General features: G+C 41.0%; 1 protein-coding gene across 3 annotated transcripts in view; it reads right to left on the reverse strand.

The window, feature by feature from the left end:
- Positions 1-231: 231 nt before the first annotated feature.
- Positions 232-27794, reverse strand: part of kmt2ba (lysine (K)-specific methyltransferase 2Ba) — a 30040-nt gene continuing 2477 nt past the window's right edge. Inside the window, exons 2-36 of one of the 3 annotated variants that reach the window (XM_065948553.1) lie at positions 24283-25735; positions 23900-24066; positions 23615-23707; positions 23039-23195; positions 18696-18972; positions 18433-18494; positions 18053-18301; positions 17833-17927; positions 14805-15554; positions 14172-14285; positions 13919-14065; positions 13417-13509; positions 13155-13272; positions 12851-12964; positions 12245-12429; positions 11994-12092; positions 11692-11802; positions 11418-11494; positions 10868-11043; positions 10461-10546; positions 9569-9703; positions 9311-9469; positions 9047-9164; positions 8857-8935; positions 8422-8582; positions 8092-8253; positions 5667-7968; positions 5243-5359; positions 4533-4645; positions 4320-4445; positions 3972-4224; positions 3711-3821; positions 3485-3568; positions 3258-3387; positions 232-2148 (exon numbers count right to left, since the gene is read on the reverse strand). In XM_065948553.1, coding sequence (XP_065804625.1) covers positions 1873-2148; positions 3258-3387; positions 3485-3568; positions 3711-3821; positions 3972-4224; positions 4320-4445; positions 4533-4645; positions 5243-5359; positions 5667-7968; positions 8092-8253; positions 8422-8582; positions 8857-8935; positions 9047-9164; positions 9311-9469; positions 9569-9703; positions 10461-10546; positions 10868-11043; positions 11418-11494; positions 11692-11802; positions 11994-12092; positions 12245-12429; positions 12851-12964; positions 13155-13272; positions 13417-13509; positions 13919-14065; positions 14172-14285; positions 14805-15554; positions 17833-17927; positions 18053-18301; positions 18433-18494; positions 18696-18972; positions 23039-23195; positions 23615-23707; positions 23900-24066; positions 24283-25735 — 8949 coding nt within the window. In that variant the 3' untranslated portion in view covers positions 232-1872. Of the gene's footprint in view, positions 2149-3257; positions 3388-3484; positions 3569-3710; positions 3822-3971; positions 4225-4319; positions 4446-4532; positions 4646-5242; positions 5363-5666; positions 7969-8091; positions 8254-8421; positions 8583-8856; positions 8936-9046; positions 9165-9310; positions 9470-9568; positions 9704-10460; positions 10547-10867; positions 11044-11417; positions 11495-11691; positions 11803-11993; positions 12093-12244; positions 12430-12850; positions 12965-13154; positions 13273-13416; positions 13510-13918; positions 14066-14171; positions 14286-14804; positions 15555-17832; positions 17928-18052; positions 18302-18432; positions 18495-18695; positions 18973-23038; positions 23196-23614; positions 23708-23899; positions 24067-24282; positions 25736-27794 lie in introns of all 3 variants that reach the window. The other 2 variants (XM_065948552.1, XM_065948554.1) reach the window with 2 other exon arrangements.

Consider the following 27794-nt stretch of genomic DNA (forward strand, 5'->3'; position numbering starts at 1 on the left):
CCACGGTTATGAGGTATACACAGGTATATACAGCTTTTTTTTTAGAATAGATTTGATTCTTTAGTCATTTTTACTTGTAATAATTCAAATTTTTTGCAGAAGTCACATTCAAAGGTTGTGCATGTAAATATATTTACATTCACTGGACATTCTTTTTTTTACCTTATAGGAACATTTCTAACACAAAATAATTCTATTTATTAACTGGTCAGAATAATTCAAAGACCAATGTTAAACATTTCAAATTTTTATTGAACATAAATAAAAAAAAAAATGTAGGTACAAAAATATTTAACAGGTTTAGAAATTCTTTATACAACTATGTACAGGCAAGAATCAAATGTGAGCCAATTCAGTCACAAACTTTGAGAGAAATTCTATTATTGTTCCAAAAACAGAAAACAAACTTCCTAAGCATCCAGCCTTGAAGCTAAACTCTAGGACTCTATCTACATCCATCCGCTAGGTGTGGTTTCAAACAGGAGACACGAGCACAAAAACATGGTGGCCAGGTATTCTTACAAAAATGACTGCAGGCATAATAGCAAGTCAGTGTTCAACAGTTTTTGATTTGCTTTGTGTAAAATATAATGATTACAAAGACTGAACAATGAGGAAACTAGAAAGCAGTGTTTTACCAATTGTGTCATGTAATTAAATTAAATATTCGCTTCATAACACTTTTGAGGTAGTACACCTGTGGTGGACAAAAAAAAAACACGAGGAAGAGGGTGCAAAAAAGATGCAAAATAAGAAGATTCATAACTCTGCAACAGCTTCGGTTCAATAAGCCTGCCTTCACTTAGAAATAAAAGTTAAAAGGTCAAACACGTGTGTTTCAGTTAGCTTGTTGAATATACATTTATTGTTCAAATATACAAAAATACAAAAAAGATTTATAGGGGACTGTGCCGAGCAAGGTCAGTATATTCAATTTGAACCCTGCATCAAGGAAAATCTCCCTCATAGATCTTACAATAAACAAACAGTACAAAGAAACCAATCAAGACAGTCAAGATAAAAACATCACAGCAAATATGCCGTCACAAATAAAACAGAATGAATGAGGGGGCGAAACAGTTTGGGGGACTACGTTAAAACTACGGTTTGGGATAAATGTCGCCAGCACCCGAAATATTAAATTCCCTGCTCACAAGTTGTATCCAAGAGTGAAGTTAAAATACAGCTGCGCTACAATGTACACGAGGAGTTAAATGTGTTTCGTTTGTTTGCTTTGAAGTAAAAAAATGTCTCCTGCCTGCTGCAATACAAACGTTGCCAGGAGGTCGAGTCAAAGTAAGGTGCTGAATAAGTTCTCCCTAACCTTCTGTGACTTTGTGTTTACAGAGACACTCCATCACCTCAAATAACAGAAATCCCTTAATATTCTATTTTTAGTTTGCACTGTTTGTAGCTGGTTATACTGCCCCCTGGCTTTCACTGAGACCAAGTTCCAGCAGAGGCTAACGTTGCAAAACAGAAAGGATGTGTAATGTAAGGAGGTACAACAGCTCTGACATCTAAATATTCGAGCAGTTGTTTGTTCATACTGCACGTCCTAACAGACCGAAAGTCTCAAATCAAATAAATATTAATCGCCCCACACTGTGTATCATGGCTCTGGTCTTGTTTGTGTGACACAGTTTAGTTTCACAGATTAAACACACACTGTCCCTAATCACTCAATAAATTAAGCTTTAACAAAGTGAAAACTCCTTAGATCAGGTGTGTGTGCGCGTTGGGGAACCCTCACTCTTATGGCTACTTCACAACAATCAGCTTCATCAAAAGGTCGTCACAGTCCACCTGCTGAATTCTAGTGCATTTTAACACGATGGCTATTTTGTACATGGCGTGTTTGTGTGTCTGATACTAATTCAGGAAGCGACGGCAGCGTCTCGTCCCGCAGTTGCAGTGCAGCTTGCTATTCTCGTCCTCGATGGGGAACTTGTAGTCGTAGGTCAGCTCTTCGCCCCGGTAGATCTTTCTCAGAGCGAAGATGACGATGTGCTTGCGGCCGTCGACGTTGATGACACGGGAGTAGCAGTTGGGCTCGCACGAGTGGTTGATGAAACGAGCTGCGTTGCCTTGCATTGTTGCGTCCACCACATCAAAGTCGTCGATGCGGAACATGTAGCAGCCGATGCCCTGAGGGGAGTATATCGTGGTGAGTTTCACAAAGTGTTTTCATGAAATGTAATCCCTGTTTGTGATTCTATTTAAGGGTTTAAAAATGTTTGCAGTTATAATAAAACTCTTCTCATTACCTTCTTAAATAGTAGTTTACATGGCAAGTGGCCCATAGAGAACAAACCATATGACGTATTTTTGTAGTCCAACCCTGAAGTATCATCTCCATGGGGTCTAACGAGAATTCTCCTATGAGATTTTTGTCATTGGATTTTGGATCACTGCAGAAAATAATCTCTGTGGTAAACGCATGTTTCTGAAGCATAGGCGTTTTGCTCAGCCAGATAATCTTCACAGATGAACACCATTTTTATGATGTTTGAAGAGTTAATGCGGCCGACAGAAGTAAAAAGCTAACGTTATGCTACAAGCTAACTACACCACGGATTGTGACGTCACTACCGTAATGCTTCAGACGATCTCCGATAAACTGACGTAGCTTAATAAATAGTTTACTAACATAATATTCACCTTAACCTAAAGATTCAACCTACAGGACTCAGACTAGTGAGAGAGTTCCCGCCCTCTGTGTCCGGCCTGATGACGTTTAATGTCCCCGACAACCACTGTAGTCACATTTAGCCACTTGTTAGCAACCGCCTTTTTAAAGACGCCTAAAAACTTCAAAATTCACAAGTGTGGGTATTACTTAACGTAGTTTATGTGGTCTAACAAAACACCAACATCTCTTATTTCAGGCATCTAACCACAAACCCATTCAAAATCCCTGTTGACTTTTAGACATTAGACCCCATGGCGCTCAAATGCTAACTCACTTCCTGGTTTTAGGACTCATTCCTGTGGCGCTCTATTAGTGCACTGGATTCAAAAAAATGACCTAACCAACATCGGCCTACCTACCTGCTAATGCTGCTTCGTCTCTTTCAAACAAACACAACATTTTTGTATTCTGAAGCAGAAGGAGGACATGTTTCCTTCTTTGCTTGTTCAGATGCATGATGTTTTGTTTTTTTTGTGATCAATTTTCTATTGGTCCATGCTTACATGTAGACATGCACATACCACTAAAGAAACACGACAAATAGAGATGCATCATGTTTACTAACCTTGCCATCATAATACTTCTCCCGCTTATCAGTCAGAACGGCGCGAATGACGGTGCCTGCGTACTCGATAACCATCTCCCCAGCCTCTATGTTCCTTTTGCAGAAAAGTCCACGACCATGGATTTCAGATCTTAGAAGATAAAAGAAAATAGTTTATATACATGTACATATATTTTGTATGCAAATCAAAGCTCATGTTTTTTCCTACCGTTTATTGTCCTCATTACCTGTAAACTCCAACTGCTTCTTTGGAGATTTTTTCCAGGTGTCTGAATCTCATTGCCATGGGAAGCTCACTGCTGGTGGCTCGCCTGTTACATAGACACACAGCAAAAGGTGATGTCGACGAGAACATGGCATCTGCTAAATCACCTTCTTCAAAGTTAGGTATGAAGTAGGTTGAAACATTATTGTTTAGGATCAAAGCAAGTGGCATGAAGTGAATCCTTTTACCTGGAAGATTTGAGTGGGAATTCATCCTCCTCTTCATCAAATTGACCTACTATGTCTGGAGGCTGTCTATGCTGTGATGCCAGGAAGTTGAACATATCAAAGGTTGCTTTCCTAATGGGTGAAAGAGAAAATAAATATACAGACACATTTATATCAATAACAGACATTAGAGAAAACAAAGAAACAACCTTTTAATAACGCTGTATAAAATGCTTATGTTTAGTGTTGACAGAAAGTGTGTGTGTGTGTGTGTTTGTGTACCGTGTGTAGACTTCAGAGCGAGCGCAGCCACTCGGATTGATGGGAAGCTCCTCCTCGATGTCATCGCAGCGGTGGAAGCGGAAGCGGTGGCGTTTGCAGTTTGCTGCGCCATGCAGTTGCTCCAGCAGGAAGATAACAGCATCGTGGATGACACCGAGCACCCGGGGTCCGCTCATCACGCCCAGAGGCAGCTGCTTCATGTGAAAGCCCGCTCGAGCTTCCAGGACGCCATCGATTACAGCGCGCCATGCACCTGACAGGAGAAAGAGGTGAGGAAAGGTGTGAAAGCTTTGTAACGCTACACACTGAACGGGTCAAAAAGCAGAATTTAAACAATAAGTTTGTTACCCTCTATGCTGTTAGCCTTCACACTGAAGCCGTCCTCACTGGTGATTTCAAAGCGCAGGTGAGGCTGGTTCATGTACGTCTTCTTCTTATATTTGGGTGTTGGTGCATCTTCCTCAGAGCTAAAACCTGAAGAATCAATACAGTCAAAAGTTAAATGAGAAAATGTACTTGAAGACATAACAAAAACAAAAAAAACAATGTTTGGTTACGAACCTGAATAAGGGCCCCATTCAGAGAGGTCTCCATGACGAGCACTGACCCACATGTGTGTGTTACTCTTAATGTGACTGTCGGTTTGTGAAGGTGAACTTTCATGTCGGGGTTGCCTAAGCGAAAATAAAGATAAAAAAAAAAAATGACCACTATAACAAACAGAATACATTAATGAACTAAAAATAAGAAAAGGAATGGTACAGTTTGTAGAAACAAATATAGGAAGGTATCCTCAATTCCAGCGTATACACCGCCTGAAGAGTCATTAAAAGAAGCCAAGAAAATATAAAGGAAACAAAGTCACAGCAGCATTCAGACAATTACATTCACATGCCTGTTAAAATAGTTCAACAGACGGGTCACCAAATGATTAATAAATAGATTAATAAATAAATACAATGCCAGAAATGTAATCAATAAATAGATAGATAACCAGTCAGGTCCATTAATTTGTCTAAGTGTACAGTAACAGTCCATACAGTAAACCAGTTAAAATTGTTAAGCATTCAACAGCCTGATAGCTGAAGGGGGAAAGAGTTTTTGAGTATCTGTTGGTTCTCCTTGAAGGGGCGAGATAGCTCAATGCAGACTTGCATTTCTTTTCTATTTCGGTGCCTCTCTTCTTGTAAAAAATAACAATAAAAATTAAAAAATCCCAGATTTGATGACATCACTTACAAAGCATGAGGTAACGTTTAAGATGAACATACCTGGAGAGTGCAGAAGGAGCAGTAATCCTCAACGGCTCAGGCTGTTCAGGCATACTCCTCATGTCCATATCAATCACCTCCTTCATTGATGGAGCTTTCATTCTCACACCACCCGGCCTGCTGGCAGATAACATGACAAAGTTAGCATGCTGGTGGTTTGTGATGACACTTGTCACTCAAAAAAAAAAGAGGATTCCACTGCATTAGGGGAAGTCAAATAGTGTTTTTACAATACTTTAAAGTATTTTAAAATACCAACAAAATAAATAAATGAAAAGTAAATACCATCAGACCAATTCCAAATATTGAAAGATTATTTCTAACCAAGTAGTAGTAGTAACATCAACATGAACAATATTTGATTACATGTAGACCTATAACTTATTAACTAAACTTGTTAAATAATAATTAAATTGTTCCATACCTGGGTTCATCAATTTCCTCAAGGTCAATGTTTGGATCTTTTAAGAAATTAATCTTGGATTTCTTTCTGGTGGGCTTTTCGGTCACTGATGAGACTCTCTTCACCCTCACCTGGCGCGGTGGAGCCGGCTTCAGTCGCTGGTTCAAATATGTCTCATTAAGGCAAACGCTGGGGGAGTCTGAACGAGCAGCTGGTGAACAATCCGACTCCTCTGTGTCCTGAAACTGGGATGGTCTCTGATGACTGGCGTTGGGTCGTCTAGTGTTTTTGAGGATGTTCGGTTTTGGTTTTGGCTGTGGTTCTGGATGTGGTTCTTCGCGGTGTGTCGCCATGGCTCTGTCGATTATAGCCTGAGCCGTGCTTTCCTCAATGTTGCATGAAACTGCTTCAGGAACGCACTGCACACTGCCAGGAGTTGAGGGAGCTTGAGTCACGCTGCTTTTCACTGGTACTACTCTAAAGATGATTTTCTTCTGAGTCGTCGTCGTTGTTGTTGTTGTGTTGTTATCGGCAGGAGGGATGTTTGTGACTGAGGGGCTGGCACGCGGCTTTATGATGACACGTGGAACCGAGCGCTGCAAAGCATTGCCGCTGTGGAGAATCTTGGCAATCTGGCTTATTTTATTGTAGGCAGGAGAATTTGAACTAAGTGACTGATAGGTGTTTGTTCTCTGGTCTTTGATCAGAATCTGACCTTGACGGTTGACCAGGAGGATCTGAGGCGCTGGAGCAGGTGCAATGGACGGGGAGGTGCTGGTGGCTGCAGCCTGATTCTGAATCACCATTTGTGGCTGCCCTCCTGGTCTTGAACTGTCCAAGCGGATGGCAACTGTTCTTCCCCGTGTAGCACCGGGCTGAATTGGTAGAGCGTTTAAACCATTGATCACAATGGGGGATGTGACCGTGCGTGGAACTGCACAATAGTTGGCAGCAGAAGGAGAGACCGACGTGTGCATTGGAAGACACACTTTTGGCGCTGTCCGTTTGAGGTTTGTTGGTGGATGTTTTGTCTTCACATAAATGGATTTCAACAGCACCGGTGGAGACCTTTTGGTTTTTGGTTCTGGAGAGTAGTCGGGATCAGTTAAATCATCTTTAAATCCTTCGACCGATTCGTTTGATGAGCTATTCTCGTCTTTGTCTTCAAACTCATTGTTGTGTGGGTAAAGCAAAGCACCATTTTCAGTAGAAACAAAATGGCCTGTAGCTGAATCCAAAACCACTTCGTTTTGAGAGGTTAGCGTTTCAGAGCTCATCAGGACCTCTTCCTCCTGCACCGACATGTTGTCATTTGCAAAGTCCGATTGGAGAAAATCAACTGGAAGAGAATTTGCATCAAAGTCTGGCTCAGCAGGTCCTTCATCTGTTGACTTTGACACTGTATAGATCGAGTCCAGCCTCTTCAGAGCAACAGTCAGCTGTTTAGTCGGAGCATTATGATTGTTATCAATCCTAATCTCTCCTTCTTCTCCCTCGTCCTGAGCTTCATCATCGGTCCCCCCGATTTCGTCACTGTCCGACCCTCCGTCCGCTCCATCTAACTGTGAGATTGATTGAGACGGCGGGAGCTGACCTGAGGCGTCTGAGCTGCTAGCAGCGTCACACACGACTGTGCGGGAAAACCTGAGGTAATGGCATGACTCTTCATTTTCCTGATTACCTTCTTGCACTACACCTTCAAGTTCTTCCCTCCCGGCCCCTCCCAGCGTGATGTTCTCATTTAGGAGAGCCTCGTCAAAGTCAAGCTTAGCATTAAGCATGGAGGCCACCGCAACCTCTGTGTCCGTGTCAAACACAGTGTAAGGGAGCTCTTGCGCCATGAGATGAGCTACTTCCTCTTCCAGGTTATCCGGGGCCAGGGAGATCCCGTTGGTTGTAGCCACTGCTGCATCTTCTGCCTCAGATGATGCTAGAAAGTCCTGGGGAACCTCTGCAGAAACTGGAGTTGTGATTTTAAAGTTCTGCCTCCCTTTGGGGGAATGAGTGAGGGTTCCTTGGCGGGGTGAAAGCCCTACAGAAATGCCAGCGTTGGATTGAGGTGGGGAGCTCCAGACAGGTGATGTGGAGTTTTGTCTTGAGAGAGGAGGTGAGGCCGATCCCAAGTTTGTTGATCTAGGAGGGGAGCTGAAGAGAGCACACCTGGAGTGGACACTGCCACCAGAACGGAGGGTTATTGGCACAGACGGGTCGCCGTCTGATTGTGAGGAACTACAGCGGCTTCTTGTTGACAGCCTTCGCGGCCGACGGGTGTCCTCCAGGTCCCTTAATGTCAAAATGTGATGAGATTTTGGGAGAGCGGACCCTGAAAGAATCAAGTTAAGTTCAGAAAGGAATTGAATACTGCTTTTGCATGTGGTCTTATGTAAAATTCCTTATAAAATGACTTGCATTGTTTGATACGATGTTTAATAACCAAACAATTTACCTGGAGATGGAAGAGGTCTAGATGACCCTCCTGCTGGTCTCCTAGTTTGTGTGTAGCCAGGACTTTTCGATCCAGGTGTATTGTGCTGTTTAGAGTTGGGTGATGTGGTAGTGGATTTTATTGGGCTGGATGAGGAACTTAAATGATCTGGGGATGCTACATCTGGTACAGAAGAAAAACATGTTAAACATTCAGTTGAACCAAAAGGACAATAACCATAACAAATTATCATCTGATATTTAAGTTAGAGAAACAGAACAAATCAGGATAACTGTGCAAAAAATAGATCCATTTTGATTGCTTATTAAACATGCAACGGGGCCTTCTGACCTCTGTAGTGGTTGGGACTGTGGACTATGGTGTGATTTTCTTCTTGGTCCCACTTGGGATCTGGTTCCTCCCCAGGGAGTGGCGTACTAACTTCAGTAACTTTACAAGTGTATTTGCAACGTCTGCGAGGGTCTAAAGTGCTCCAGTACAACCGAGAACATCTGTAGAAAGGAAGGGAGGAAGGTTTTTGTACAAAAAGAACAAAAGCATACTATCCAAGAACCAATGTTATCCAGAAGCAGTTTTGAAAACACAAACTGAGCTTTGTTTGGCCCAAAAGATCAAAATACAATGACAAAGTAAAACACTGAACTAGTTCGCTATGAGCTAATTTACATCTGTAGTCCCTGGGCAGGAGACTATAAAAAAGGTAAACCTTAAAGATCGGCCATTATTGTGTAGTATAGCATAGCATAGCATTATAATGAGTCTTACTGATAGCCGACAGGATACAGCATCCTCCCATTAGACGACAGCTCTGTCAACACACCAAGTTTCTGAATCTGTAGAGATCCTAGAAAAGTGGGGAAAAAAAGATTATCAAACTTTTCCTCAAACTAAAGCAGTCTGATATCCTGTAGAAAGGAGCTCTTATCGACTAAAGACAGAATCCAAATGTTCTTACCTATGGTCATGTTTATAGATTCTGGCTGCAGGCCTGTGAGAAACTTTCTTTTGAGATTGATCCCATCAAAGTCTACATACACCCGCCGAGTGACCTCAAATCCTTTTCCAGACACCCTCTGCAAGAGTATGGAAAATCACAAGTCAATTACATGTAGAAAGAAAATAGAAAGGTGTAAATTATGTGAAAGTGTAACGCTCTCACCATCACTATGATGAATTTTACAAAGCGAGTGAAGCTTTAGGGGGAGAATTGTGTACGTACCTTTGAACTGAGGAGATCTCTGTGTTTGAAACAGTAAATCTTCCTGTCCTGCTGAAACGCACAGTTCTGCGCGCGAGCACACATGAAGTGGAAATTACTCTGACAAGTGGCAAGACAGCAGCCCACAGTGGCCCCCGACTGCCCACAACGGTCACAACGCTGGACAAGGCAAAGAAAGGAAAGAAATTCAGACTTATACCATCACATTTGATGCTGCTACCCCTACAAGTCTACAATACTGAGAGCTGTATAACTTACCAAGTGGCGCCCTCTTGAGACAGCACTGTGCACTTGCAGAAGAGCACTGTTGTCCTCATAGACCTCTGCAGACCAAATGCAGCAGTTCACGTGGGCCCACTCGTTCTGTCCCAAGTACAGAAGCCGCCCTGCATCCTACCAGGATCAAAATCAAATCATATAACGTAATAAACCTTTTTATTAAATATTTTTTATTATGCAAGAAGACATACAAAGAAAGATATCATTAAGAAACATGTCAAACCAGAACCTCAGAAACGTAATTCTTAAAGAAAGATAATTTAAGCACGCACAAAAAAATCTAATATTTCATTATAACTGTTCAAAGGCTTTATGTGATTTTTTTGATCCAGCAGATGTCGCCCTTGAGCACTAGCATGAAACCAAAACAACTCGCGGTGCATTGTTGTGTTAGCAACACTGCATGTAAATTTACCTGAAATGAGCGTGATCTAGAAACACAGTTAAGCAGTGAGTACAGTATGTTATTCTTCTTTTCTCTAGTCCCTCAATTAAACAACTTTTATACACGAGGGGAGGAGTCAGCCGGCCGTCCAGGCGATGTAAACAAACTGAAGATAGGACTCTGAAAACTCTGAAAACATCACAGACAGTGGGACTCGGGTGTTACACCCATTGTAGACAGTCATGACTCAGAGTTATTTTCAGAGGATATACTTGATTTATATTACTTTTAAGTGTGAAAAATCACATATATAGCCTTTAAAAAATGAGATTAAAGAAAAATCTGCAAATAGATAGTGATCATTAAAATATTATTACGTGTATTCATTATGTACACTGTATGCAGTGAAACTATGTTAATCTTGACAGGAAATTTCAATTTAGATGTTTAAAAAAAAAAAAAACACAGTATGAAAGTTATACTCACACAAGGAGCAGCGTCTCCATATTGTTGGCACAGGGAACACTGCCTCATATCTTCAGTCTTGGAAGTTTCCAGATCACTTACTGCACCTGTGAGAAAGAGGAGGACCAAATCATTTAAACCTGAGAAGACAAAAAATGTAAGTCATCCACCCCACCCACAAGTGAATGCCGCCCCAGGCTCAGGGGGTCTGGGGAACTACGTCTTTTAATGTCCTATAAAAGCAGCCGAACAGAGGAGAGACAACCAGTTCAGCCACAAAGTCTACCATACTATCATTCAGTTAGATTATACTAATTATACATTTAGCATTTGTGTTCCGAAATAAAACCTGTGAAGATAAAATCCTGCCCTTAAAACTTTGAATTTGAACATTATTGACACACAGCAGGCTATGAGGTTTTTTGTACCATGTTTAAACTGAGTGAGGCTGTGCGATACACCAGACTGCTGAGCAGTGCGTGAGGACAGGAGAATGTTCCCCGTCTGTTGGCCTCTGAACTCCCTGGGCTGGTATGTCCTTTCCAGCCACTGTGCATAGCTGTGCTCCTTGGAAGGTGGGAGGACAGCCTCAGGCAGCATGCCGCTGCAGAGTGAAGGATAAAGACAGAGACAACATTTGAGTTAATCATCCACATGCTACTGTATTCTGAGTGGCACATTTAGTCTTATTGAAACTATAGTTGGCACCTAAAGCTTCAACTATGTCTTGAACTTTAATAAAAATCAGGAAACAGTCAATGTATTCATAGAGATCCTATGTTACATTAAGTTTGTTGTATACCAGTGTTGTAGTACTCGGGTCTGAGTCCTGGACTCAAGCCCTGATTTTCAAACTTGGACTTCCACTTGGGTAATGGGGACTCGGCTGGGAATTAAGCACTGGGGACTTGAGACTGGACTCAGACTCAATGTCTGGGGACTCGACTACAACACTGCTGTATACTGTAATAAATGTACCTTGGGAATTCCTCTGAGATTGAGTTCCACTTTTTCAGTTGGTGTGAAGAAAACCAGCCAAAAACTCGCTCTACCAGCTGTGAGGAAAAAAAAGACAATTTGAGTAAGCTCAAAAGGAAATTCAAATTACAAGTCAAATTATGGTGAAGGGCAGCATCTTTTATTTTATCTTTAAGTTTATAATCTGTCCAGTTTCTCAGCTTCACATCTAAAGTTAACCCAGAGGAAGTAACCATAAATCATTACAGGAGATTATGAGGGGAGAGCAGTTTACTTTGACATAGTGTGCCTTGGCCTGGCTGCTCAGCCTCTGATCCTCAGGATGAGGCTCCTCCTCCTTCAGCCACCTCCTCATCACAGTGGCAATGTCTGCATGGAAAGCTTTCTGAGTGAGTGAGAAAGAAAAACAAAGAGGTCAGGGCTTCAGCAAAGACATTTCTAAACATTTTTTATTTTTTTAGTTCAGTGTTGTAACTTGGTTGGCACACACACACTGGAATAGAAACAGGAAATGTCAAGACCATGATCGTATGCTGAAACCTTGAAATGACAGATTACCATACAAAATATACTCACTATTGAGGAGTATCTTCCCCTTTCAAACCTCCTCTCTATAGCTTGTAGATCACAGACTGGCTGCAATTCCCTGACGTCCTCTTTATTTGTTTCCTGACACTGTAAAAAAAACAAAAAAAACAACAAGATAAAAAAGTCAGATATCTGGTAGAGACAAACAATAAGAAAAGGTGTAAAAAAAAGAACAAACTGCTTTAGGAAAAAGCACCCTCGAAATATTAGGGAGTCATAGCAATGTGGTTGAGCCTTACTGCTTTGCAGATAAGAAGGTGCTGTGTGGCATTGTTGGAGAGGAGGTCAGTGAGCACCTCCTGCAGTCCATCTATCAGCCTGCTCTGCAGCTCCCCTTTCAAGCTGCTGGTTTTAGTTTGGCTGCAGGGCGAACACGTGAAAGGAACTTCTCCTGCCTGGTTTGACATCAAACCAAACAGCTCATCTGTAATGACACATTGTAGAGTAGATGATGTTGGTCAAGGTGAGGGTAGCAACATAATTGTGCACTTTAAATCATTATGCATGTCCAATAGAAACAAAAAAGATTAAGGATATGGTTAAAATTAAGCTAGGTGGGGTGCTGGTGGCGCAGTGGTTAGTGGGCCCCATGTATGGAGGCTGTAGTCCTCAAAGCGGGCGGCCCGGGTTCAAATCCGGCCTGTGGCCCCTTTCCCGCATGTCCTTCCCCACTCTCTCTCTCCCTGATTTCCAGCTCTATACACTGTCCTATCTCTCCATTAAAGGCACAAAAAGCCCAAAAATAAATCTTGAAATGTATCAAATCACTAATGCTGCCATCTTGGAGTAGTCGCTATAAACATTCTGGATTTTTATTCATAAATAACAGGCAGAACCTTGCTCACCTGAAAGTCCTTCACATGAGTAATGAATCCAGTGGCTGCACTGGAAACACTGTATCATCTGTGAGTGTTTGCTGTTGTCACTGTAGCACTTGTGGCAGACTGTGCAGAAATTTCCTGATGTAAAAAACAAACAAACACATTAGCCATGTTGTCCATTTCCAGTGCCACACATTTACACTATTAAACACACTTTATATACAAATCCAAGACACTTGAATAATCTGTTAAATCATCTATTAACAATGTTTTCTTTGCACTCACACATTTAGCTTCAGGAAACACCGGTACCTCTCACAGGTCTTACCTTTATTGTGGAGAAGAGTGCAGTCAGGGCAAAGGTCCTGCTCGTGGTTCCAGGCCAAGTCCCAGGATTTCCCAGGAGTCACACCACAGCTTTTACACCGAATACATGTCATGCACACCTACACAAACAAAACAATATCACACAACTGTTGGATTATTCTAGGTAGGCTCTACTTGGCACAAACTAAATTGATGAAATTTTTTTATAATAATCACGAGGCACAGCAAGTAGATAAATATTCCTGGGCTACTGAAGGAATTACCCAAGGTATGCTGCAGTTCATAGGCTTAGGGTAAGTTGGTCCCAGGCAGGAAGGATGGTATGAGGTTTGGCATCTTCTGCACTGCAACACCGGCTGAAGAGGACAAAAACAAAAAGGGTATCAAGTGGGATAAATACCTACCTAGTACCTCTTTCACAAGCCCTTACTACCGTTCAAAACATTTAAATAGAGCAACATTATCCTAGCATCTCTTGTACAATATCTTTAGGCACCAATAGATAACACCTGTTCACCATATAACTTAAGGACACCTGTGTTTTGTGCATAAATGTATTCCAAGTTAAGTCTATACAAATGTGGATAAAAAGTCACTTCCACAAAAACACAGAATCCTGCATCAACAGGTATGAACAGGAGGAATGATGAAATGAAGGACAAAGACTTTCAGTGTACACATGAGCACCTAACTATTTTTTTCAGAACCATACACATTTTTAGTAGATGTGTGTTTTTACATCATAAGTGACGCTGGGTTACAAACCTTTGTGTTCTTGCTTCGACGGCCGCACACGTGACAAAATTTGCAGCGCCTGCAGCACCAGTTCTCCTTGTTCTCCTTGATAGGGCGCTCCTCAGGTGAGAGGCAGAAACTGTGGAAAGGCTCACAGCAGATCTGGCAGAATATCATCTGATGGATGTTGATAACAGAAGAAAGCCAGATTAGTCAAATTGCTATTATTGGTACTGCAGAGCATCAACCTTTTGCAGCTATGGGCCAAACATTGCTTAATGACCTCATATCGTCCTTTACTGGCACAGAGCAGACAGACAGGTTGGGGTGTGGTTGGGACAGATGTGAGGACGCTGAGCCCGCCCATCAGCCAAACATTTTGCACAGCACAGTCCTCCTGGAAAGAGAAAACAAAAGACATTTGTTTTTAATATGAATAAAGAGCTTATTAGTGAGAACTTATTTTCTTCATAATAAGTTCATAACTTTTAGCATGGCTGGTCAGCAACATGTTTAATTTATTCACCAGTATTGTATTTAAAACTTTAACTGGATAATGAAGAACACTTTAATATAACACATACAATCACATTTGTAACACCTGCTTTTAATTTAAGAAAATAAAGAAATCAATAACCCTGAAAAAACATCTTTTCTACAGGACTTCAAGCCAGACTTAGATCATTAAAGCTGCAGTGAGTGAAACAATCATGAAGAACTAGATTTTTAAAGTATCCTCATTCATATCTTTTTTTTTACGTCCAGATTTCCTGAAATGTTAATTTCAATAGAATCTTGACATCTGTCGACAGAGATTTTGACTGTCAGTTTACAACACTTTTGCTGTGAAGTAATTCTCGATCAAGCTCATATGCAAAGTATAAGACTGCCACACAACAATTGTGGATGGACTCACCTTGAAGTCAACACGGATCTTGTACTTGTTCTGCGACAGGCCCTTTTGGGGAAATCCGTTAGTTACCCCTGTCGGGGTAGTCGCTGCACATTCTGCAGGATTCTGAGAACGAAGGACATAGTGTGTGTGAGATGTTTGCAGCACTGTCTCGTTTATAGATTCTTCATCCTCCTCTTCGGGCCGATCCTCTTCTGCATCCTGGTCCTCTTGCCTGCCCTCCTGTAACTCTGAGTGTGGATTTGCAATGTGAGACAGAACATTCACAGCATTGTACACCATGTTATCTATGTTAGCGTCATCTGGGTTCTGCACCTCTGGATCGCCCTTCAAACACATCGTTGACTCTGTCAGAGATGTGTGCTGTGCAGACTGGAGCTGTTGTGATGATGAGGATTTAGATTTGTGCAAATCAAAAGTTGACTGCTTCACACACTCGGGCAAACGGTGCAAACGTAACAGCAGAGATGTCTGAGCAGAGTCTGTTGGTGAAAGTGGAGAAGCGGGATGCAGGACAGGGGGGGACAGTTCTGTTGCGGGATGTGATGAATTTGAAACAGCATATTGTGTTAAAAGCTGGGACAATATTGGATGGGACTTTGAAGCACACTGATCCAAACACTGCAGCACAGAATCAGGCAGACGGTGTAAGTGTATTCGTAGCTGCCGCTGCAGCTTCGGCATTGGGCTCCTGGACAGGCCGGAGTCTGGGAAAGTGTCTCTGGGCTCCATCTCTTCCATGTTCGCCTGTTCCTGCGAAGGAGGGGACTGCCTAAGCCAACCAGCACCATACGTTCCAAAAGATAAAACTGATTCTAGTGACATGCACAGACGGCGACCGGCAGCAGCCAAAGTGACAGGACAGGGGAGAAGCACTGTTTGAAAGTAACGTGTTAGCGTGGGAAAAAAGCAGGAAGGAGTGAAGAAAATTAAGTAAACGCATTCAGCAGCAATAGAAATAAACACAGAGGTGTTGTCTGGAGTAAATGTACAGATAAGTAAACTTTGCATTTCTCTGCTTCAAAGATAAGTAGATGAAAAAAATAAAACAATCAGTATTATATTTTGGACCCAAATGACACCATCTCAAGGGGTTTTATAAGTAAAGACTTTTCAGATTTAGTGGTACCTCTGCTGTCATATTCTTAGTTATTGAAAAGGCTGACATCTCTTGTGTCTACTCTCGTATGGATCATTACCCCGTGAGAAACAGATAAGCGGTTGATCACATGTACTGACTGTTGGTACAACACAGAGAAAGAATAATGGTACAACATATATTTCTGTTCTCTTGGTTTGTTTTTAAACAGTAACTTTTGCCACTTTTCTTTAGCAATCTGCTTTCACTATACATGTTTTTCCAGTGTTATAGTTTGTTGTTTTTTTGGAGGAAATTTACAGAAATATTTTGCCTACAACAACTTTCATCCATCTCCTTTGTGCACAAAAGCTCCACAGAGGAAATAAGCAAACTGCCACAACACAAATCAGGACACATGCACACAAAGTACAGTATGTCTACAAGTTTAGCATACACATGCACGCAGGTATTTTTATGTGCCATTTTTAAAGATGCATGAGTGATGCATTCATGCAAACACTTTTCTCAAAAACATTTGCACTCCTGCACTGTAGTGAGTGAGCAGTGTGCACCTACAGCTAACAAAAAGAGAAGCTCTCCTAGATGATCATGAAAAGTGCTTGTTGATCACATGTCGTTGTTTACACTTGTTTTTATGTCGACATCAATGTATGGCGGCTTCCTCTATAGATGCTTTGGGACTAGTAGGATGGAGGCATTGCAAATCATCGAGTGAAACACAGATGAGTGGACAGATGCTGTGACAAAGGGGTTTTAGATTTAAAGATGTATCGCTGAATGAGGTGACAAAACCAACTGTGCCAATTCAAAACCAACAAACACAGATGGAGATAAACTCAACACTTGAAGCAGCGTTTTTACATAAATAAGAGGACTTTGGCATTTAGAAAAGTAGACGATACATGCAATGCAGCATCAGCAGTGAAAAGCCAGCGCCATGCTGCAGGAGCACTTAGAATCTAATCAGGAAGAAGTCAAGATCCTTGACAAGGTATGAAGAAGTCAAATGTTCATGCCAACAAAAAGAAGCAGAAGAATCAGCCAGCAGAGCCTAAATGTTCACTTCATCTTGGTTATGACAAGCCAAACATGTCAATTATTAGTGTTAGAAAGCAGTGGTGGATTTGACTGATGATCTGTGGAATATTAAAGTTGACTTTTCACTAACTGGAACTATTATCATTGGTTACATTTCTTTAAAATGATTCTATAAAACACATGATCACTGAATATTTCTTTGGATTCACGTTAACAAATGTAAAGTAAGCGGTAGTTCATTTCACCGATGGATTGTTTGAAAGTATTTACTTCATGTCAGCGTTATTTGACGGCAAAAAAATAACTTTAGGTAGGGAAAACTGTAAATGTCTTAAATATATTATTATGTACACGTAGTTTCATAAGGATTTTTAATTTTCTTTCGTCTAAATGTATTTTTTGATTTTTGGCTTCCTATTCTTGTTTTATATTCTTTGATTTAATTTTAAAAAAGTGAGGACATACTGTGCAGTTAGCCTGATTTTGGTGTTTGATTCAAAGATAACTGTGCTTTATTTTATCATGAATTTGGTAAAAATGTAGATCAGATGTGATACATGAAGAGGAAACTTAAGAGACAGAAGATTAGCAGAGGCTGAATGTGAAAGTTGATATAAAAATACTCAAACAAATTTTACATTTGAGAAGAAAATAAGTGATACACAGACCTGGGCCAAGTTGGAAATGGTTGAGGTGTTTGTTGTCTTTATCATTGACCTGTCACTTAAACTCAAAATGGTCCTTTTTTAAATAATAATTCACCGATTTGGCTGTGTGTGTTGTTGTTTTTAAATTGACAACATCTAGAAAACATTTTCCAAACAAATATTTGACCCAGGTTTGATACAGAGGTATAATGAAGGCGAAGGGGTAATCTGCTGGAGGTTTTACCTTGATAGCTCTGGGTCTGCCGGCGGGAGCTCTGGGGAAAGGCCTGCGATGCTTCACGGTCTCAGGTAGAAGGTTGTCAGGCAGTGATCCGAAATCTTTAGTGCCAAGATCACGAAAAAGAAGAGAAATGGATTTAAGACACATTTTTTACTTCCAACAGCACTGCCATGACATATTACAACTATTGCTGTAAATCCAATGTTAGTTACACTTAAGTTACCTTTGTTGCTAGCGGCAGTAACATCTGACTTGACGGTGGGTTTTTCTGCCTTTGCCTGCTTTTCCTCTTCCTCCTCTTCTTCTTCAGATTCAGACTTCAGCAGGTTGCTGTATGAGCGGGGTTTGATGTTACGCAAGGAGTGTTTTCTGACCCCAGGAGCCACTGAAGACGATCCCTCTCCCGCTCCTCCAGAGATCCAGTTTGCATTCTCACTGCTGGAATCAGAGCCTGACGTTCGCCTCGCCTTGACTGAGAAAGAAGGGCCGCATGATTTATTAAGCAGTCTATGACAAACCATTTGGATTTGGGGTTTTATTACAGTTAACTTAAAAATAGTTTTAGAATTAAACAAGAGCAGGAACATCTAATTAGAGACTTACGTTTCAGTGGTTTGATGAAGCGCTCCATCTTTGCTTTCTCAATCCGGGCACACTTTTTGTATCTAAGGAAAAAATAATCAAGAGTTTAATTAGATTATTAGTCCATGAGCAGACATCTATGAATGTGTTGACTATCAACTTGTTTTCCTTATCTGGTTTTGAATTGAAAGCATTTTTAAAGATTTTCTATTTTAAAATATATGAATTTTGTTGACAGCATCACATCAATCAGGAGGACTGTAGCTTTTATTAAACCAACTTACATGCAACACTGTCTCTTGGTGTTTGGCCCCCCGAACTTGGGTTTGTCGAGACAGTTGACACATTCGGCGCAGTCCTCCTCTACCAAGCAGCCTTCGCAGATACCACAGCGTCGGGAGCGGAGTCCTCCGGGAATAAACTGATTTAGGATCTTCCTTTTCTTGAACTTGTGGCCGACTCCCCTTCCCCTTCCTCGCCCCCTCCTCCGGATGCTCTCCTGAGAGACAACCCACTGAGCCCTGCCCTGATCAGCGATGTCATCGTCATCATCGGCCACATCTGCAAGCGAGAGATGGAGAGGATGGGTAGAGAGCAACAACATTTATATACACAGACATTATTATTAAGTACCTGTGATGTGGGGCAGACACATTTGAACTTACTATTCAGACTGCAGGAAGGCTCCTGTGATTGGAGAAGTGTATATGCTAATTTACTGTTAATCCGCTAACAAGCAAACCTGACTACTACAGCTACCAGTTACTACTGGCTGCCTGAGGAAATTGCTTTGTTCAGACTGCAATCAAAACAACGCTGTCTGCAGCGTGATCATATCTGCTTTGTGTGTCCAGACATCTCCAGCCTAGCAGCCTGGGTTTCTGTGATAAAGAAGTATTATGAAAGAGAAATGGGAGTTCCATCATTTTGCATTTCAGAACTCCACCAAACCAGAAAAACATCAGTGATGAATGAAGCTTGTGTACTTGACTCTCAAATCAAATTTGATCAGCCAGTGTGTACAGAGTGAGACATTTTTTTTTTTAGAGAAAACATGTGGCTCTGAATAAGCTATATATAAGTATATGTCACAGTACTGTTTTTTTTTATTTTTTCCTGTCAAGGCTTCCTAAATAGTCTGGAAACCAGTCTGAACAAAGCCGAAGAGTCACTCTAGAATCAAGTTAGGTGAATGCATGAACACATCAGAGGTCTCGGACAAATACACTGATTCTTTGACTTCTTGTTAATTAGAAAACACCAGGAAATACATTTGAAACTGTAATCCCTTGATTCCCCTGGGGGTCTTTGCAACCCCCAATGGGAGTATTTTAATGCCAGCTGGCCCTAAGCAACTTCAGACAGAAACACATTACTGAGAGGTGATGGCTGTCATAATCACAATGAAGACGGTAGCTTGAATAATCTTGTGTAAAGATCAGTTTTTTTTTCCTACCAGCACTTAATGTGTTCATTTGTCAAGCGGCCAAGCGGCACTTCCTCACCTCATACTGAGTGATGCTCACTCGACCAGTGTTGGGTAAAGCTTTCCAACAGCGGTGGCTAATCTGTGTGTGACAAAAGATATTTTTGTGTATTTTTAAGTATTTGTATTACAACTACATTGAGCTAATAAGAGCAGGTTTTCTAATATATATATATATATATTTATTTTTTTGTTTTTGTGCTCAGCAGATTATGTTTGCTAAAAATTCTCATAATTTTTACGCTGTGTTTGTTACTGCTGCAGTGGCATCACCATGGCAGCATTTAAGAAAGTTTTAGCTGGTGAACGTTTTCATCATAATAAACTAGCAGAGTAGTTTTGCCAATAAAGAAATGGCAGAATATAAATTAGCTCTGGACAATGCCAATGAAGTTGGAACAGATGAATGAGATTATAAAAAAAACCTACCTGGAAGATGGTAATGTTATCAAGTTGTTTACTTTTTTACAGCCATTCTGTGAATGAATGATGTTGATCCTGACTACTAGAAGGTGGGAGTAAGTCCAACTACACAGAGGCAACAATTGATGCTGCAGTATTAATGGAAACTACCAGACTTTAGCAAAAAATTGCTAAAATCCAGCAACTTCAATCTTAAGGCGCACTCACACAAGGCAATCCGCACCGTGCCCAAGCACGCTTCACACCTAAAGTCCAGCTCGTTTGACTAGTGTGAGTACTCCGATCTGCGCTGAAGCACGGTTCACTTCCTTGGCCCTCCTGGTATGCTTGGAAGAGCTATGCTTTGGCGCAGTACGGTTCATGCAGAAGCACGGTTATGAAATGTGGACAACTTTCATTATCGAGAGTGTTATGGCAGAGTGTTGGACATGTGAGTTTTGTTTTGATGTGGGCAGATTGTTTGTCTTCATCAAATATGAAACCATATATGTAGTCATATCAACCCAATGCTAACATTAGCTTGTGTATCGGTGTAAGCTAGTACATTAGCTACCTTTGCACATTCCAATCTTACATGTTTGGTTCTATTTGTTCGAGGGTTTCTGGCGACTGTTGTTTACATGTACATATGGGCTTTGAGCTGGAAGTTTTACAACAAGGTGTTTGTGTGTTTTATTTGTAGTGAGAAGGAAAAATTGACTTTGACGTCATTGTGGAATAGAACAGTATTTTCTAGATGTGTAACAGATCACACAGTGCAGTTCAGATTGACTCATGGATTCTGTGTCACAGAATGGATCATTGTTCAGGTCCTCCAAAGAAACATGATAGTTTATATTACACTATTCTACTCGTCACTGAACCATGACTGTCTTTAACTATCTTAAGGCACAATTAATCTCACACACAGTCACACTTGATCTCAATTATGTATTGTTTACCTGCTTTTTTTCATTATAGGCTACACACGTGGTTATGATTGACGCTGGTGGCCTAGCAGTTAGGTCCATCCCATTTATAGGGGCTATGGTGCTCCAAGCAGAAGGCCTGGGTTCAAGTCCGACCTGCGGTTTTTCTGCACCAACTTATCCCTTTATAATTATAATCTAATCTTTATAATTATGATCACAACTTTATAATTATGATCCAGTGTTTCCCCTACCATTATATTGGGGGGGGGGGGGGGGGGGGTGGCCTGCCCCCCCACCCCCACCCCCCTGAAGGTCAAGTAAATATATATTTTATTATTATCTTATTTTTTTTAAGATTTATTTTTTGGGCTTTTTGTGCCTTTATTGTAGAGATAGGATAATGGATATAGTCGGAAATCAGGGAAAGAAGTCATTTAAGGATACCTTTCCAAAAGAAAAGGACGTCTGTCAATAAAAGTAACACATGAACACCAAGATTCCTTCAAGTCGTCGTGTTGTCGTGTCAGCATGTCGGCTTGTCCCCACCCCCCCAAAACTGTAAACCTAGGGGAAACACTGTGATCTAATCTTTTTATCCTTTAGTGTCGATTTCAATTCTCTTGTGTGTTCTCCTAGTGTTCATCAGATACATGTTCACACAATGATGTGAACACACTTGAATAAAATCATTTTATAAACATGTGGACTGGAGAGACGTAGTGTGTTTATTCCAGCCCTGCAGAATGTTTTTTTCACACAGAAAAAAGTGTTCTGTGTGGCTAATGTATAATTTAGTTTGCCATTATTTTGGTTTGTTTCTGCATATGTACGAATGGAAAACATAAACATTTAAACATAATCCAGAATGTGATTTATTTCTGACGCTTGGTCATGTAGTAAAGATGTGTTCTTATTATTATTATTTTTTCTGGGTTTGCACTGAATGCACCGATTGGCTTTCGGGGGTTCTGTGCAACATAACAAAAACACTTGTTTTAATTAGTTTCACTTGCGATCCTGTTATCACAACAGGTGACCCTCATGCGGGGAGGCTTCTTATCAACATGCAGCAAAACCAAGAGATAACCACATCTGCAGCAAGCAGCTGCACAAAACGGGAAAATAAATGAAATTAAATAAAAGACCCAGGGCGGACGTCTCTCTCTTTCTCTCTGGTCACCTGCAGAGTATAAAGACCTGCGACATGTCTGAGGGGTACAGAGTGAGGGAGATCGATCACGTAGTTCATTTGTCTTAAATGACGATCATATCGGCTGGAAATGTGCCTAGGCAGCGCCTAGCATAACATGCTACATCACTAGGTCCCTCAGTTCTAGTGTTGCCAGACACCCGCCTACTCTGTTTCTGATTGGCTAGTAACATTAGTTAGGGTGAATGTGAGCTGTGTTTCTTGCGATTTAGTTGAACTTGATCAAGCTATCCAATATACATTTCCACATGTGTTTATTTTAATTCTCTTCCCCTCACAGCCTCACGCCAGAGTACTTTAAGCTCTAACACAGAGATTCCACCACAGCCATCTTGACAACTCCATATTTTTTCACGACTAAACAGCTCAGTTATATTGCTGTCCTAGTGTGTGATTTCAGCGAGTGTTATTGGATTGTAGAGGCAAAAGAGGTGTGCCATGAAGACCAACAACTTGAGATTTACACGTCGCTGTTATGGAAAACCATTGCACATAAACAGGGCAATGTGAAATGACCTGAAGTTCTCTGCCTTCGTTGGTGTAGACAAAGAAAAACTACATTCTACTGATAAACAAGGACACACAGGTGCTCTGTACCTTCTGTTGCAGGAGAAAAGGTGATGCCCTCCCTCTCATGTAGTGGCAGGGCACTAAGTCTGGGAATATCATCAGGCACCATTGCACGGGGCTGCCCCAAAGCCACAGCTGCTGCACGACAGACATGTTTGATCCTAGGACCGCCTAGTGGCTGCTCCTGCACACAAACAGACACAAAAAAATCTGTGAGCTTAAAAAAAGAAAACAGTTAAAAACAGCTATAGAAACTAGGAAAAACAACCTCCCAATGAATTTCTTATGACGACAAAAAGATAAAAAGTGCTATTGCACAATCTACCCTTTATGTTGTGTAATCTTTACATTAACAGATCCCAAAAACAATAAATACTTATTTTTTTCTGTTTCCTGTTTAGTACATAAAAACTGATATTGGAGTTGCATGTCTTATTTAAGAAAAAAAAATGTTTTCCTGTATGTTGGAGTCTAAAGGCCCAAGAGACAATTATCCTGTGTACTTATTCCCATGAGCTCAGCAAACACAAACAAAGGCACTGGTGGGGATTCTCAGGAAAGATAAAAACTCAAACACTTATTTTGACATGAAATGTTGATTACCTGTGGACTGTCATCTTTGGGTGATATGCCAACTCGTCTCCTCCTCCTCCTCCTTCTTCCACTCACTGGTACCAGTGTTTCTTTGGAGCCAAACTATTGGTCAAGACAATGAAAGAAAATAAAAGTTTAAAGTTAGAGATGTTAATACAACTTTCCCAATCAACCGAAGTAGCTATTTGCTTTCTGATTAAAGTTCAGACTAAAAATAATAATCATACTTATCTTTGAAGTTTTTAAGCACTAAGACTCTTTATACATCGGGCAGATTTAACCTCAGCTTCTTACCTGCGACAACTTCAGCTGCTTCTGCTGATCAATCTTGAAGAGTTGGACTTTTGCTTTCTTCAGCAGGTGGAGCATCGTCTTATTAGCTCCACTGAGACCGATCCGATGGCTGAGTCCGCTAACTTCCAACACTTCATGACTGTCCCCGGTTTCACTTCTTGCTTCACCTGCACCAAAAAAAAGCAAAAATAAACAAAGTCTTTTATACAACCCCCAACAAATGTAGACGATGTAGACGTATCTGCTGATTAAATAAAACCTTATTTCAACAAGTTTAACTTGAACATAATATTTGAGTCTAATTAAGATCAAATAACATTTCAATGATAATCCAGGAGAGATGTTGTAAAAGATTAAACACTAATATCAAAGAAAATCCTTACAGCTGTTGTCGCCTTTGTCTCCCAATGGCATATGTGAAGATGCTTGCACGTCCTTGTTCACCACGATGGCGAGTCTCCTCACAACACCGGGAGAGTCCATCTCCTCCACCATGACCTTGGACCTCCGCCTCTTCTTGACATTAGAGGTCAAACCCTCTGCAGGTTGTGTGTCATCTCCCTGAGGGATTGGCTGGCTTTTCTTTTTCTCAGCGAGTTTCAAGGTGAGTTTCTTGAGGTTCCTGTAGATCTCGAGGTGGCTTGTGCCCGGGCTTGGCTTTAATGGGAACTTTGTCACAGCAGACGGACTCTCAACCTCAGACTCAGAGTCACTGTCCGACAGCAGCGAGCTGTCGTCATAGGTTGACTCCTGACATGATGGACTTGGTTTTCCGTCCTCTTTCTTTTGACTCTTCAGGTATGTTGACAGAGAACCTTTTGGAAATGGAATCATTTCTTCGTCCAAGAACCTCTTTGGAGCTTTTATAACGCGTGAGGATCGTCCGCTCGTTACCGTGGTAAAGGAGTTGTTTGAGCTCGGCTGGACTTGTTCAGGAAATAAGCTCGTCTCACCATGTGATGGAGTAGTACTCGGACCATGTAGCTGCCCATCAGGGGTCTCTGTGCCTGGAATGGGCTCTGCTACGTAGGCGTAAAAAACGCGTTTAGTGCGATTGCGAGCTACTTTGGGGTACTTAATGAGTGGACCGTCCTTCAACTGCTTCCGCCTGTGCCCAAACAAAGATCGGCGTCCTCTTTTGTGCGTTCTTTTTGATGGGGAATCTGTAGCTTTACATTTCAGGGGCATCGCCGCCTCCTCCTCCTCCTCCTCCCCGCTCTGTGCACCTGCCTCAGGTGAAGTAGCCATTCCCTTAGCCGTCCTCTTACGGTTCCGTTTGGGAAAGGACAGAGCAACTGCTTGAGATGTGTGTCTAGCGTGCCCCAGTGGAAAGCCCCTCCTGCATTTCACGGCTCTCCGAGACTGTGATTGGTCCGTGCCGGAGTCCTCTGACACCTCGCCTCTTTCTTTGACTGTAGAAGCTTTATCGTGGCCAATGACTGCTGTCTGAGTGCTAATCAGCTCAACTGCTGCGGTGGTTTGGTTTTTCAAGCTGCGAGAGCCTGCTGATTTTCCTGCTTTCCTGACAAAGTCAGCTGACTTTGTGCTGCTAAGTTTACCTGAAGCCTGCTCTGCTGCAGTGCGATCTACCTGCTTGCCTCGCAGTTTATTGACCACTTTTGGTATTTCAATGTCTTTTACGTCATGGCCCTCTTCTTGGACATTAGGGACAATTTTTCCAATCAGAGCTGGTTTTGGGGTCCTGGGTATAATTTTTCCAATAAGAGGTTTTCCAGGAGAGCAATCTGAAGCTCCTAGAGGAGAAGACTGGGGAACAGTGCCAGAAGATCTCTGTGGACGAACGGACGAGGTCCCAAATCCAGTGAAATCCTCCTCCTGGAGACAAATACAGACAAAAACAACCGTTAGCTTGGTGTTAATGCAGTATCTGGACATTTATTAATAAAGATAGGGATGCTGTACACAACCTGCTAAAAAAACACAAAACCGTATCCTTGCACCAAGATAAACCTTAAAGCTTAACTGGCCGTTTAAAAAATGATGTTTGCTAGCCAAGATAAAAAAGCACTTCTGAAGAGGATAAGAAAAAGTCGGTATCAGTTGCCAGTTTGTCATGGGCTACAAATATGACAAATTGTCCTCCGATTATTTTCCTTTGGCTTCATTTGGCTGCCATCAGTGCCAACTGTCTTATTAAGGAAGAAAATAAACAAGATAAATGTTTGCATAAGTCTTGGATACAACCAACAAGTGACCTGCTAGTTCTGTAAAGATCAAGAAAACAGCTGCCATATACTTGTTTTCTAAGACTGGAAAGGAGGGAGGGATTTTGTCCTGATTAAAAATACATTTTCATAAATTTGTGTCTTTTTTTTTCAAATGAAACTTAAACTTTAAAGAGTTTAGTCTAGACAGTAATAAAGATTTGAAAATAACTTGCATCATATTTGAGTTTGATATATAAAAGCATACTATCCTAAATACTCAAATTAAACAGGTGAGTAAAAATTACAGAGGGAGGGGATGTGGTTTTTCTACTCATCACTTTTAAAGTTTGTGTTGAGCCCTGTAATTAAACAACTAACTACTTTCTCTCATGAGTATATTGTGATTAAATCAACAACAGTGATTAAGTTTCAGGTGCATAGACACATGTCTGTGTGCGTATTTTCCATCATAATGCATGTTGAGAAACAGATTAAGTCATGTCGCTGATCTTAAATTTACCGTGTCACAATCTAGATTTATTTTAATTGATCTGATGAGATTTACATTTCGACAGTCAAAATAAAAAGCAATATTGATAATAAAATGTTTTTGTTTCCTTATCAAACCCTGCCCTTATAGCTGCCAATGTCTGTGTTCTGCTTTACATCCCGATTATGGTTTAAAATATGTTTCTTGATTTTCTTGATTTGGCTAATATTGGCGGTCATCAATCTGAGAAAAAAAAGGAAAACAAAGCAATGTACCAAATATGAAATACTTTCATCATTAATATTTAAAGAAATTGTAAAAATGTCAGCGCTTACAGAAACTTTTCAATCGAAAGTCAAACCTTACATTAGACTTCACTGGCCAATAACAATGATTAATATAACAATTTAGCCGATTTACGATTCCAATACCATTGTGTTTCTTTTCATAATTCTTCACTTGAACATGTCATACATATTAAATGTTGCTGATCTTAGACTCCCACACACCTGACGTTTTCACGTTTGACCATGAAGATGAATCAGAGTTTGTACAACTGATGACTTCTTCTTCTACCCAACAAGAAACATTCTCTGAATTAGCAGTTAGATATACTAGCTTGCCAGCATTAAATTGATGCAAAAAACAAAAAGGCTTCTGACCTACAGTGTATACCACGTTATTTGCTGATGTCAACAAGGAAGCTATCGGTAGATACCGAGTCAACTGATACAACCATACATCCCTTGGTGAGAACGCAAACATCTACTTTCTTTTTTCAACTCCCTCCCATTTCTGAGTCCATAGATGGATTATCAGGTACTGTCCCTGCTGCTGCAGTAACAGTCAAAGCTCTTTACTCTTACTACAGTGTTGCATCAGTGTGCTGCTGAGGCAACAAACCAAGCAGATTTTGGTTTCAATATATGAGTCAACAATTAAAAACAACAAAATTCACCGGGCTCACTACCTATTCACCATCTCTAGAACTGTGAGATACAGTACACTGAATGATATATGCAATATTTTATCTTTAGTTAATTAGAGGAGCACTTCAGCCAAACTGCAATTGTTAAGTAAGCTTCATGTACCCTGAAAGAGTGATAACAATTCATACTTAATTTCTACATAAGTTTACAGACACTTTGAAGCAAAGCATGCATCCAGCAACCTCTCATTCAGAAACATGTCAAGTTGAAGATGTCTCACTAAAGCAAAACAAAAGCCTACCTCATCT

This window comes from Labrus bergylta, chromosome 19, assembly GCF_963930695.1.
Source record: "Labrus bergylta chromosome 19, fLabBer1.1, whole genome shotgun sequence".
Classification (NCBI taxonomy): domain Eukaryota; kingdom Metazoa; phylum Chordata; class Actinopteri; order Labriformes; family Labridae; genus Labrus; species Labrus bergylta.